General features: G+C 48.2%; 1 protein-coding gene across 5 annotated transcripts in view; it reads right to left on the bottom strand.

Annotated features, from left to right (window-relative positions):
- Positions 1-914: 914 nt before the first annotated feature.
- Positions 915-14287, bottom strand: part of LOC121459447 (merlin) — a 95350-nt gene continuing 81977 nt past the window's right edge. For all 5 annotated transcript variants that reach the window (XM_041669227.1, XM_041669226.1, XM_041669230.1 and 2 more), the window contains one exon: positions 915-3222. Coding sequence is in view for 3 of the 5 variants with exons in the window: in XM_041669226.1 (XP_041525160.1) it covers positions 3172-3222 (51 nt within the window). In the remaining 2 variants the exon portion in view is untranslated. The remainder of the gene's footprint in view (positions 3223-14287) is intronic.

Raw genomic sequence — 14287 nt, 5'->3', positions numbered from 1 at the left:
GACTAAGGGTAGCTTGGGATACAGGAGACACATCTCAAAAAAAAAAAAGTTTTGCCAGGTGTAGTGGCATATACCTTTAATCCCAGCATTCAGGAAGCAGAGGCAGGTGGATCTCTGTGAGTTTGAGGACAGTCAGGGTTACATAGTGAGATCCTGTCTCAAAACAGTGTGGCCTAAACTGGGCATAGTGGTGCACACCTTTAATCCCTGCTCTCAGGAGGCTGAGGCAGAGGCGGGCTGATCTCTTGAGTTCAAGGTCAGCCTGGTCTACAGACTGAGTTCTTGGATAGTCAGGCCAGAAACTCTGTCTTGAAAAGCCAAACAAACAAAACAAAACCAATACCACCACAAAATACCTCCTCAAAAAAGTGTGGTTTAATCAGTTATGCTACCATTGCCAAAACTTTTATAATTCTGTTATAACTTTATTCCAAAATAGTATTTAACTCAGACCCTGGGAAATGTGCATCCAGGCACGCATCACCCAGTGATTACGGAAATGCAGTGTTAGGGTCTCACTGTCTCGTGATGGCACAGCACACTCACACAGGGCGCCAGTCATCAGGCTACACAGCATAATGACTTAGTTTATTTTGGGGACAGGCTAGCCTCAAACTTGTAATCCTCCTGCCTCAGCCTCCTGAGAACTATATAGGTGTATGCCATAGAGTACTTGTGTATGAGTGTCCTGCCTGCAAGCATGTGGCTCAGCAATTAAGAGCACTTGCTGCTCCAGGACACCCAGGTTAGTTCCCAGCAACCACATGGTAACATACAACCATCCGCAATTTCAGTGCTGGGGGTCTGATGTCTTCTGACCTCTGTGGGCAACAGACATACATGTGGTGCACATATATACATTCAGATACAATATACCGAAAACAAAAAGCTAAAAAAAGTTAGGACACTAATGGTAGATTCTAGCAGCTTAGAATTTTTATTAAAACAATCACTTAAATTACAATCACCCCCACCCCAAATAGAAAACAGCTTCATGGTCTGGGCCCACAGGAATGACACAGGCCTCCCAGGAAGAGCTGTTTAATAAGAAAACAGAGGAACGGAAGCCGGCAGGCGCTGGCTTGGCCTCAAGGCACCTGGGAGAGGCTGCACACCCCAGCCCCACGTCGTGAAGGCGCTTGCCCCAGGGGCTTTGAGGCTCTGGCCCTGCTGGCAAGGATAGTTAGTCACTGCTGTTGGCTGGCAGCCTCTGAACTTTTTTGAAATCTGTCTACAAGATGATAAAACAGTAAATCAAGTAGTGCTATGTACATCCACGGGTGTGGTTTAGCAAGGCCTGGCAAGTACACAAGAACTCAGCAGTGACCTCGGGTCAGAGTGCTGCTGTGGCTAAGGTATGGCCTCAGTGTCCTGCACTGAGCAGTGACTGTTTCAGCATCACGGTACCTCTAAATGAGCCACTGAAGCTAGAAATGAAACAGCCAAAGTTGGCCACTTCCCTTGGACTTCAGAGATGTCCTCCCTTGACTGTAAAACTGCCTACCATGAATAACTCAGCCGCAGGCTCAAAATGGGTACTGCTTTCAGTCCTCCTCTACTGGGGCTGGTGGTGCTTTGGGGACCCCAGCTTCTCTCTCCAGGGACGCTCAGGTACTCATGAGTGAGTGGGTTTTGGGCCCCATCCACCAGGCAATGGTTACACCTGCCACTGCTCAAATACCAGGGCTCCCACGTGGTTATGTAGCTTGGCATTCCCCAAATTTGAGATACAAACAGTAAACTAAAAACAAGGCCTGACATAGTTTTTATAAACCAGCATCCTGTGCCCCACAGCCATTGTCAAAGATTAAATTCACAGAGAGGAAGAAAGTCAGTCCTGGAGGAAATTCAGGCATGGGCTTCAGGTCCGAAAGACAGCTCAACATCAGAGCCATGGCAAACTTGACAAATGTCAGCATGTCAAGTCTGGAGGACTTTCCCTCAGCCTTAGGTTCTAGACTAGAGTCCTAGTCCCAAGGAGGCTAGGGTGACACTCAGGGGTGCCTAACTATGGCAAAGTGGCCAGATGGGTGGCCAGCCAGTGGAAACAGAGTAGAGTGCCTCAGTTTCTCAAAACCAAATTGTACTGTGGAGCATACCTTTGCTCCCAGTCCCTTGATTCAGCTGCCTTCAGTGAACAGACATCTTTTCATGGACTGAGGCATATTACATGCCCTGTGAGGACCTAAGGGTCCCGACTGGCCACAGGAGTGACACCTATTCCAAAAAGGCAGACCTAACCATGGAGTGTACGAGCCACATGGCGTGCACCCGCTGCCCAGCATGGAGCAACCCATAGGGTTAACACATGAGACCACTGACTGTGAGTGGACACCTCTGTCAGGCTCAGGGAAGACAAGGGTGATAGGGCCTAGGTATCAGAGAGAGCTGGGCAGAGCATGATGGGACGGGCAGCAGAACTCTGGAGGTCCATGTACTGAATGGGGTAATGGAGGCCGTGGTCACTGATGGGAAAGTGACCAGGAAACCCCTGGCATAGCACAGGCAAGTGACCGAGCCTGAAGGCAGTCATGATCCCCGCATGGGCTCCTTCAGCTAGCCAGCAGCCTTTCACCACAGCTCCTATCGTAAGCCTGCCTCCTGCCATTAGACAGCTACAACACGGTCTCAGGGGAGCCTGGCTAACGAACCCTCTTTGCTGGCTCTAAGCTCAGTCTGTCCATGCTCCTGCACTGTGTCAGGTCCTCACTGTGGAGGGGGGGGCACATCTTAGAACCAGTGGGGCAGTGGGTAGCACCAGTATGGTAGACTTTAGGCAGCCTCCACACTGGAATCCTAAAGTCACTTCCCAAACCAGGTTCTGGAGTCAGCAGCAGGCACTGGACACTCACACCACAGTGCCTAGAATGTGGGAAGGATGGCATCCATGTACAGCAACAATTACTTCTAAAAAAAAAAAAAAAAAAGAGAGAGAGAGAGAGAGAGAAAAAAGAAAAAACAAAGAAAAGAAGATGCAGACCAGGAGAACTAAAACACCTTGAGAGATCTCTACAGGGCCAAAGTTCAAAACCAACTGCACACGAAGAGGACTGGGCCCTCTACTCAGAGAGTTCCCAAACAAGCCAGGCCCCTATTGATGGTTCCCATGGGGTCAGGCCCATCCTGTGGCTGTCAGCAGAAGTGGCAGTTCCTGAGGTGGCCGGGTCACTGCTAAAGTTCTTCAAAGAAGGCCACTCGGGACTTGGCGCTCTGCAGAGTGAGCTGTAAGAAAGAAGAGAGAAGCTGAGAGGGGCTCTGGGATTCACAGCCCAGCCCATCTTGCTGCAGGGCAACAGAGAAGCATGTCCAAATAGATGTTCAAGATACTGGTGGTCAAACCCGGATAAAGGTGCAGATTGACCCCAGGATTCAAATGTAAATGACACGCCAGAAAGGATGGCTGGTGGGCAGACACACCGCACCGCACTGCAGCAGGTACATCTGTCACACAACCTCCTCCCAGAGGAAGGAGTCTATTTGTGATTCTCATGTTTCTTCTGGCTCCGAAACACCGACTCTCGTCCTGTGCTATCTGGAGTGCACCAGCTTCTCTGGGCTGAGGCCCAGGCTGGCACTACAAGTCTTACACCTAGGCAAGGCGCATGGCGTCAGGCAAGGAAGGCCTGTGTCAGATGGAGAGTGTTCTCTCTGCTCTAGATCAGGGCAACTTCAAAGCAGGCCTGCCCATGGCCTGGAAGCCAAGAGGCAACAGATCTTCGTTCTCCACAAGACCGGTTACCCCAGTGTCTCCCAGGAGGATACCACCCAAGAAAATGGAGAAGGGGAGCAGAGACAGACACACCTCCCTCTCTACTCCCAGCCTCTCTGACAGACACATTGGCACAGGCACCGATTTCAAACTACTTCTGAAATAGAGCCCTGGGGCAAGATTCTATGTTCCTGATGCAGCCCAGGGCTTCCCAGAAAGGGATGTGTCAGTAACTACACTGTCCATCTTCATCCCCCAAAACATTTACCTTAGAGCTTGGCTCTGAACGAGAGAACAGACTAGTTATTGAGTGGATGGAATGGGATATGGGCCACAATTGTAACTAAATGGGAGACACAAGGTTGTTTCCATTCCAGCTCACTGTGTGGCTTCAGTAAACACCCTTGATATCTCTGAACCTCACTCCTCTGGAGGTAAGCCACAGGGCAGGCTACCTGGTCTGGTCCTTCCCTGGGCCTTGGGTAGTCTCTGAGTCTGAAGAATCTGCAGTACTCACCAAAGCTCTACAAAGGGCAGGAGAGGGAGACTGAGCCCACCTCAGCATCAAAAGACAGGCAGCATCAGTGTGCTCAGAATGAGCCAGCTTGAGAGCCGACTCTCTAAATCCTGCCAAATCTTTTGGCCTTGAAGTTCCCGACTAACAAGCTGAATGCAAGGAGGCATCTGAGCTGTTTTCTTCAGCAGAACCAATTCCAGAAGCTCTATAGAAGCCCAGTTCTGCCAGGAATGGAGAGGGCTTTTCTTTGCTGAGGCAGAACACCCTCTAGACGGGAACTGCGTTTGGCTCAGTTTCTCCACAATGGCAGAAGAGAGGGGACAGTGCGTGTGTGCCCTGTGATAATGGGGACCAGTAAAGGAGAGGAAGGAAGATGCCAGAGATCTAGGACAAAAATCTCCCCTGGGGAAGCTTTAAATCAAAAGGTGTCCCCACACTTCTAGGACAACCTTAGGAGATTTCTTAGCATAAGGAGCCTGCAGGCAGGGACAAGACATACCCACAACCACTTCCAGTGAAATCTAAGTACAGTGAGACTTAAGGATCTGTCTGTGCAGTGACCAGGTCACAAACCTGCTGGCCTAAGTTCCCAATGGTGACACAGGGCAATGCAGCCCCTTCTCAGGGTGACAGAGAAAATACCCAGCACCGACCTGGTTTATACTGAGAACTCTTCAGCTGTCACCTAACTGTGGTGTCAAAGCCCTTCTAGGGGAAGCAAATCAGAGCAAAACCCTAGTTAGATAAGATGCATTCAGAAGAAGGACCACAAACTAACTGTGCCAGCCTCTGAGCCAGGACAGACATTGCCCTGAGAGGCCTGGCTACTTCCCCAGGCAGGACACCCAGGCTGTGGGGGCCTCTGAAAGTCTCTTGCCTGTTTCCACAATGTTGGCTCCAAGAATTCCTGGATCCACTATCCAAGCATGTTGGCTGTCCCCTCAAGGTGCTTGGGGAGGATTTTGGCAGCATCCGATTTCAGGTACTCAAGCATGTACTTGTTAGGATGCAAAGCTCTCTTTTTGGGAAGCTGCTTCTACCAGAGCCCCACCAGTGCTGCACTGCAGGGTAAAACGACCCAAAACGAGTCTGTCCTTAGGACGGAGGAAAGTACAGGCTGAGAGCAGCCAATACTGCAATAGCATGCAGACGAGCGGCCTTTCAGGAGCCCCAGGGCCGAGACGTTCACGGTGCAGGGTAGCTGAGAGCCTCCTGTGGTCATCGCCCATTTCGAAGGGAGGCCTGACTGCCATTACCTCACATTCTACCCTTAGCATACAGTTCCTGGCACTTCTAACTCCATCAGGAAACCCAAAGTCTGACGAATTTATAGCATGTGCTCACTTCCCACTACGGGAATGCTTCCAGCGGCCACCCTTGACAGCTTGTCCCTCAGCAGCACCCTCTATCTTAGAACATCAAATGCCCTCCTTCCGGCAGGACCGAGGGCAGAGCTCATGTAGGAGGCAGGCAGTGGTTCAAGGGTATTCGGGCGGAAGTCTTGAGCTTCTTCTTTAGTATATGTTCAAGGAACCCATGAAGGAGGCATTCCAGAGCCCAAAAAGCCCTTGTTTTGGGGCACTGCTACCTGTTTCTGTCGACTACGCTCCTGGTTAGGCACTCTGTGGGCAAGCTACCCCCATGGGATCTATTGTTACCTGCTCTCTCTGACATAGGTAGGGCTCATCCTAGAAAGTTGGTTACCACACTACAAGTAGGAGAGGCTCATGAAAGAAAAAATGCAGGTTCAGAGGAAGTGGAACATTGCTTTAGCCCTCCTTCATAATACCAGTCAAAAAATTTCCTGGGGCCGGGCGGTGGTGGCGCACGCCTTTAATCCCAGCACTCGGGAGGCAGAGGCAGGCCTCTGTGAGTTCGAGGCCAGCCTGGTCTACAAGAGCTAGTTCCAGGACAGGAACCAAAAGCTACGGAGAAACCCTGTCTCGAAAAATCAAAAAAAAAAAAAAAATTTCCTGGGTTTCTTGTGAAACTCTCACATCCAAAAGTCCATGAGCCCACAGCAACACTTGGGCTGTCTTGTTGATCAGTGATAGGGTTGGATCTCTATGCACAGCACAGCAACATCTCTGCTTGTAAGATCCAAAGAGTGCCATGGAGACAACTCCACTAAGGTTCCAGCCTCAGCAGGGCATGGTGGCACAGAGGCAGGAGGATCTCTGAGTTCAAGACCAGCCTGGTTCACAGAGATAGATCCAGGACAGCCAGGGCTACACAGAGAAACCCTAACTTAAAGAAACAAACAAACAAAAAACCAAACCAAAAGATTCCAGCCTCATTTCCTTTCACAGGAGCCTTATAACAAGTCACACCGAGTTGAGATTTGAACCCACCCAAGTCCCAGCCCACCAGCAGAATCCCAGCCATAACGTTCATACGCAGTCTTAGGCTGTGGAGGTGGGGTGCATAATCCCAGCTATAGTGTTCACATGTGCTTTGGCTGTGGAGGTGCATCCCTTCAATGTGGGGTGCAGAATCCCAGCTCCAGAGTTCAATACATACCCTTTGGTTGTGGAGACAGACATCTTGAATGTGGGGTACAGGTTCTGCTCATATCACTAAGATACCTGGGAGACTGTCTGGGCAACGAGAGTTCTCTAGTTCATCAGGTTAGTAAAGCTGAGATGCTCAGGACATGGATATGCCCAGGTCCAGTACTCCATGCTGGGACCTGCCTTCTATGAACAAGCTAGCTGAGCACGTGCTGACCAATGACCATTCTGCTATGCAAAGTCCTTCAAAACTCACAGCAGATCCAGACAAGGTCAGCCACAGGATCTGGACAGTCAGACCTGGCTGTCTGGGAAGGCTGGAAACCATGAGGAACCAGCTCCCTGAAGATGACTAAAGAACACGTGGCCTCCTCACCAGGCCCTAGGCTGACTGCTGCTCTCTTTAGCTGTCTTCACATCTGATTGGCATCAGCCCTGTGGATACACAGGAGGAATTAAGTTCTCTCCTGTTGGAACTGGCCGTTAGTCTGTCACTAATCCAATTCCAATCTGAAAAGACCAATGTCCTTTTCTTTCTCTGCAGCAGGTCTTCGTGGCTTTGTTTTTATCCTATAGGTCCCTGGTCTTCCTTTCCACCTCGACACACACACACAGGCCCTAGAATAAGTACCTACCCACCAATGACCAGGCTGTGGAAGGCCCCTTTCTGTTATGTGACAAAAATGGACAAATCATCAACTTTAAACAATCTGGATTTGGGAGATATATCTGTCTTCTTAAAAAGACAGGAGTGCCGGGGCTAGAGAGATGGCTCAGAAGTTAAGAGCATTGACTGCTTCTTCCAGAAGTCCTGAGATCCATTTCCAGCAACCACATGGTGGCTTAAAACCACCTGGATTGAGATTTGTCTGGTGTCATCTTCAGGCCTGCGGGGACACATGCAGGCAGAATACTGTGCACACACTAAATAAATTAAATCTTTTTTTTTTTTTAAAAAAGACAGCGAGCAATGGTGGCTCATGTCTTTAATCCCAGCACTTGGGAGGCAGAAGCAGGCAGATCTCTGTGAGTTCAAAGCCAGCCTGGTCTACAAAGCGAGTTCTGGAACAACCAGGACTGTTACACAGAGAAACCCTATCTCAGGGGTTAAAAAAAAGAAAAAGACAGGCATGCCAAGCATGGTGGACACACCTGTGATCCCAGCACTTATGGGTAGAGGCAGGAGCTTGAAGCCAGGCCAGCTAGAACTACACAGCAAGACCCTATTTCACCAAACCAAACCCAAACAAATAAACAAAAGACAACAGGCACACTGGCACATTCCTGTACTCCCAGGATTCAGGAGGCTAAGACAAGAGCATCCTAAATAGTAAGGTCAAGGCTAGCCTGGACAACATAGGCCCTGTCCTAGAAAAAAAAAGAAAAAAAAAACTGGCTCGACATGCTCGTGTTAACCTTTAAATATCAGCACTAGAGAGTCAGCAGGAGAACCTCTGAGTTTGAGGCCACCCTGGATTACATAGCGAATCCCAGACCAGCTAATGCTACATAGAGAGACCCTGTCTCAAATGAAACAAAACCAACAACAAAAGCAACGAAAGTCTGGTTTTCCTACCTTCAAAAAGGACCTGCTACCCAGCTGGTTTCCTCTAACCTATGCAAGGATCTGCAGACATAGCTGTCTCCTGCTCACTGTATGATAGGGATTCCATCAAGATGCTCCTGAGAGGGCTGGAGAGATGGCTCAGAGGTTAAGAGCGCTGACTGCTCTTTCAGAGGTTCTGAGTTCAATTCCCAGCCCTCTTCTGGCCTGTAGACATATATAGGGGCAGAATGTTGTATACATAATAAATAAATCTTAAAAAAAGAAGATGCTCCTGAGAAACACCTGTTGATGGCCTAGGAGGGAGGAGTCTAACTACCAAGGTTCTAACATTGACCCCCCAAGGATGCCCCCTGCTGGAAACCCACTGTGAGAAGGCAAACTGCCAGTTCTACTCTGCCCATCTCTCCTCTAAAAGTCCCAGAGTGACAGGAGGGTAACTAAATGTATTCCAGCATAAAGCCCACAGCAGCAAGGCTGCTTGATTAAGAATGAATTACACTTTCATCAGAACAGAAAGAAAATTGATTCACAAGGCTGCATTGTAACAATCTTGTCCTAATGCTAAAGGGAGTACAGAGGCAGACAGGACAGAGGCACTCTGGTTATCAGTGGGGAGAAAGGAAGCTCTACAATTAAGCGGAAAGAACAAAACTAATCAGGGCACCAGGATTCCTTAAACTAGTCTCTGGGGGCCTCGCCTCAATCCACTTACCCCCAGGGAGAAGAGGAAGATGGGAGGGGGCTGTCTAATTCATTTTAAATAATAAGACCCACAGTGCCAAACCCATTTTAGATACTAACCTAATAACTCCCAGTGCTGAGACTCGGCTCGTCCCATAAAAATGCAGCAAAATTTAAATGCAAGCCCTAAAATCATGCTACACTTCCTCTCCACCACTACATACTGAAAATGAAGGAGCGGGGGAGGGTGGAGAGAGAAAAGGACATGCAGATTCTCTAGCATGAGGATGCACAGGGAACAAGCAGACTCGAGCAGAAAGGAGACAGCCACAGCCAGCACCAGCAGATCCAACTTGATCTTCGTTTGGGTAAGATAAACATTCCCCTTTCTAAACTGGGGTCAAGATGGGGAGTACTAACACAGTGGGAGGGGCACTGCTATAAGCCAGGTACACTAAATTCTTGCTTGTGATAGCTTGCACACAAATGCCTTCTTCATGATGTGTGCAAGGAGAGAGCTGTCCACATGCTCATCCCTAAACAGAGGTAGAATGAGAGGCCACATCCATCCCAATAAACAAATCCAATTCCTTTACAGAGAAATCTGCCCAGGAAATCCCTGGGGAATCCGCTCTATTCTAATCCCTAGGGACATAAAGCAGCAGCAACGTGCCTGGAAATGTCTGCCTGTGTCTCTTCTGCCCTGTGATGCTAGAAGGGCCTTTTGTTCTTCCACCTAACAAATGAACTCATTGGCCTGATTCACCTCACTGGGCAGGTGGAGGCTAAATGTGTTCTACCAAGCACTCTGGGCAAAAGCCTTAGGAAAGAGGTCCAGATATACTGATATCACTTTTAAATTGCCAATCTCCAAAGAGAAATCATGGTAAAGCTCATAAGAACAGAACACTGAGCCTGCAGAATGAGTTTGCATCCCAGCTTTTCCCTCCCACTGTTGCAGCAACAAATCAGGTGCCCTGGGAGCGTTGTGCTGAAAGGAAACCTATCTTCAGAGCCAAGGGGCCAAATGGAATGTTTTACTGCATCAAATAAGGCCCAATAATGGTCACAGGCACTTTCAAATAGTCATAAAACATTCTAGGCCACAAGGCAGGGTTTGTAGGCTCAACATTTCCCAAAGCAAACTCCTTTACAGGGTAAAGCTTCCCAATCAAAACCAGTCTCAGGCTGTAGCCTCAGATAGAGGCTGGCAGACTCTTCTATCTGGACCTACCAGAAGCAGGCAAGAAATCAACACCCCTCAGCAGCCACAGGACTCTCAGCAACTCTGTGTTAGAAATGGCTTTCAGGAGTGAGCCCACAGGGTGACAACCAAGAAGAGCACTCTTTTAAAATCTTATTTTATGAGTGTTTAGTCTGTATGTATGCCTGTGTCTGGTACCCAAGGGGGTTAGAAGAGTATGTCAGATCCTCAAGCTGGAGCTACAGATAGGTTGTGAACCTGAGGTGCTGGGAACCAAACCTGGGTCCTCTGTAACAGCAGTTAGAGCTCCTAAATGCTGAGCCATCACTTCAGCCCCAGGAAGAGCTCTTTTGAAACCAGCCTTCAAGCCGGGATTGGTGATGTACACATTTAATCCCTGCACTCAGGAGATAGAGGCAGGCAGATCTCTTTGAGTTTGAAGCCAGCCTGGTCTACATAGTGAGTTCCAGGACAGCCAGGTTATGTAAAGAGATCCTGTCTCAAAAAATAAAAACAAAACAAAACAACAAGACCAGCTCTTAAGGTCTTCTGTATGCTTCCACAGAGCCTGGGTGCTGAGGAAGGATCCTGAGGCAATCCTGGGTCTCCTGTGCTCATATCTAGCCTCACTGCTGCCGCCACCCCACTTCTCTCTCCCTTCTTCCCTGAATGTAAAATAAAGGGAAGATTCTGGAGCCTGAGAATGCTGGTTTTTGTTAGGACTGAGGATGTTCTACCACACAATCCCCATTTCTGAAGCAATCAGGGTCACTCAGTCAACAGGCTTACAGTGAAGGCTAGACACATGAACTGTGCATCAAACTTCTTAGCAGCAATCTTTGAGGCTATCCATGTATACTAGAGGGAACCAGAGAGGCCCTGGTTGCTTGTTTTAATTGTGGGAGATGCCTTTCACGCATATTCAGTTTCTCCCTGTGATTTATCACTTCTCCAGGTGCCTGAAGTGTTCTACTTCATTTCGCAAGCCCTGCATCTCCAAGGAGACTCTGCAGAGATTGAAGATGACATTGGACTTTTCTGTCTTCCTGATCCAGGAGAGGCAGCTGGGCTTCCAATAAACGTCAAAGCTCTGCTTTTCCTGCTCCTCCACAGTGGGAAATGTGGTTCGACACTGACAATCTAAACCATCTACAAATGAAGTAAGCTTTTTCAGCTCCACAACCCCCATAATTCCTCATCTGTCAACTTCCTTTGAAACCCTTTGCTCTGCTGGAGGCTATGGGCATGACGATTTGTTTGCTGGCTCTTGGCCCAATTTCAGATCAGAAGACTGACTTAGGAATCTTGAGAGAATGACGGGATGGCCCCAAAGGATACCTGCTCCAAGATGTTTTCACCTCCAGAGGGCGGTGGCTAAGCTAACCCATACCTGGTTACCACTGTTATCAGCACTGTGGCTCTGAAGCCCAAACACTCAGGTCAAAGGTGGTCTGTGTGCCCATGCAGCTGGGTTGCTGGGTTCCCTCTGTAACTCAGGGCTCAGATGTCAGGAACATGTGTCTCTGTCTCTCTGAGAGTGAAATAAATCCGGTTCCCCAGGGCAGCTTGCTGACTCAGACGCAAATGCCACACCAGTTGCTTTAATCATCAGTCGGAAAAGGTGGAAGATGTGGGGACATAAGATTAAAAGGAGGAGAAAAAAAATTGTAACCTTGTAGTCCCAAAGCTACAACTGGAAAAGGAGCCAGAAAAACCAATTCTGGCTCTAGAAGTTTTGGGTTTTTTTTTTTTTGGTATTTTTGTTGTTTTTGTTTTCGAGACAGGGTTTATCTGTAGCTTTGGAGCCTGTCCTGGAACTAGCTCTTGTAAACCAGGCTGGCCTAGAACTCACAGAGATCCACCTGCCTCTGCCTCCCAAGTGCTGGGATAAAAGGCGTGCGCCACCACCGCCCAGCTGCTTTAGAAGTTTTTCACCTCTATCATATGTCAGTTAACACACCTACTGCTCACCACCAGTGTAGACTTAAATGTGGTGGTGCAACCCAAGATTGATCCTTCCATCATCGCTAGTTTGCAAGCAGATGTTCCTTTCCATGCTTTAAACCCTCACTGTGCAGGAAGTGCTTCATGTAACTTTTCTCGTTTGACCTCAGAACAACCCTGGGGATGGGGGAAGGCGGAGGATGATGATGATGATGGTGATGATCTGAGGCGGGGTCTCATTGTGTAGTTCTGCTTGGCCTGGGACGAAATACCTGGTGGATTATTTTTATGATCTCTGTGCTACTGGGATCTAACACAGGGCTTCATACATGCTAGCAAGTGTTCTTCCACTGTCCTTTTCCTTTGGGACAATATCTTGCTTCATTATTGAACTGTCCTTGAGCTTCTGATTCTCCTGCCTCAGTCTTTTAAGAAGCTGGTTTATGAGTATGAACCACTACTGGGCTTCATTTATCTTTCACAGATAAGAATTCTATCTTTTAAAAAAGCAAAAACTTTTTTTTTTTTTTTGAGTGATGGATGGCTCAGTAGTTAAGAGTACTGGCTGCTCATCCAGAATTCAATTCCCAGCACCCACATGGTAGCTCACAACCATCCGAAACTCCAGTTCCAGAGGATCTGATGCCATCTTCTGGCCTCTGTGGACATCAGGCACGCACATATTATACAGACATACATGCAGGCAAAATATTTATACACATACAAAATTTGAAAAAGAATGTAAAAGCTACTGAGAAAGGATGAGAGCCCCACTACTTGACATTCTGAGTGTCAGGTCCAGAAGAAACTTAGAATAAATGGCTAGCTGTGGCGTCTATTAGCATACAAAGGACGAGCTGGCCCACAGAAACACTCAGTACCTGTGGCCCTTTTCAGCTCTTCTCACCCCACCTCCCTATCCTAAACTTCTCCAGCTCATAGGCTTCTCTTTCCCCCACTCCTGCTTCCTATATAACCCTGACATTTCAGCCATGTGCTCTCTCAGCCCCTCCCTCTCTCATGGTCTCTTTTGCCCACACTCTTCCTTCCCTTCTCGTTTTCCCCCACCTCCTCTCATGGCCATGGTCAGTCTTTCTCTCCCTGCTCTGGACTCTTCCAGATGCCCTGGCTCCACACTTTCTCATATCTACAATAAAAACCTCCTCAACCATACCTTGGAGTGGTCATGTCCTCACTTTATACACTGAGAACCCAGCCTCTGGGTTAGCCTTGGCCTTTCACAGCCTCCATGGACCATGTCCAAAACAGCTCCTTGGTGAAGCAGAATAGTGAAAGAACCACCCCTGGATTACAGTGAGAGACCTACTCCTTGAAGAAACCTATGATCAAAACTCATGAAAACAGAACAAAAGTCACTGCTGGCTAGTTTGGACACAGGATAACAGGCTCTCAGGAGACTGAAAACGCTCCAAGTCACCGTCAGCCTTTATAGCTTTATGGTGGTTTGAATAGGAATGGCCCCCATAGGTTCATATAGTTGGATGCCTGGTCATTAGGGAGTGGCACTGCCTGACAGGGATCAGCAGGTATGGCCTTGTTGGAGGAAGTGTGGCCTTGTTAAAGGAAGCATGTCACTGAGGTTTTGGGGTTTCAAATGCTCAAGTCAGGCCAGTGTCTCTCTCTTCCTATTGCTGCTGAGATGCAGAACTCTCACCTACCTCTTCAGCACCATGTCTGCCTGTATGCTATTATGCTTCTGAAGTAAAAGCAAGCTTCAATTAAATGCTTCCTAAGAGCTACCATAGTCATGGTGTCTCTTCACAGGAAAAGAAACCCCGACTAAGACAATCTCTCATCCCCAGAGCTCTTCCCTTGACATGTAGGAACTCACAGTACCAAAGTCAGAAGGCTCACTTTTCTGCTAGGCTAGCATTGGTTCAGACAGTAGTGGGAATGACTTGTGAGCCACATCTACACAGGCAGGTGCCCATCAATCATGAGCCTTTGCTAATACCTATGAAACATTCTTCAGACTTCCTGTACAGCGAAACCTACCAGCATTTAGTTTAGAACTGCTGAAAGAACTTACATCATATTGAAAGCCAAGTTCTTGCTTTTAGTAGTCCCTGGTTAATCAGAATTCTTAAATAGAGCCTAGCAACCTGTTTTGAAAACAACTTCACATTAAGACATT

Source organism: Microtus oregoni, unplaced genomic scaffold (genome assembly GCF_018167655.1).
Source record: "Microtus oregoni isolate MIOR12 unplaced genomic scaffold, Mior012 000019F_ref0000042, whole genome shotgun sequence".
Taxonomy (NCBI): Eukaryota; Metazoa; Chordata; class Mammalia; order Rodentia; family Cricetidae; genus Microtus; species Microtus oregoni.
The sequence above is the reverse complement of the archived record's forward strand: the minus strand, read 5'-3'. Positions and strand labels throughout refer to the sequence as shown.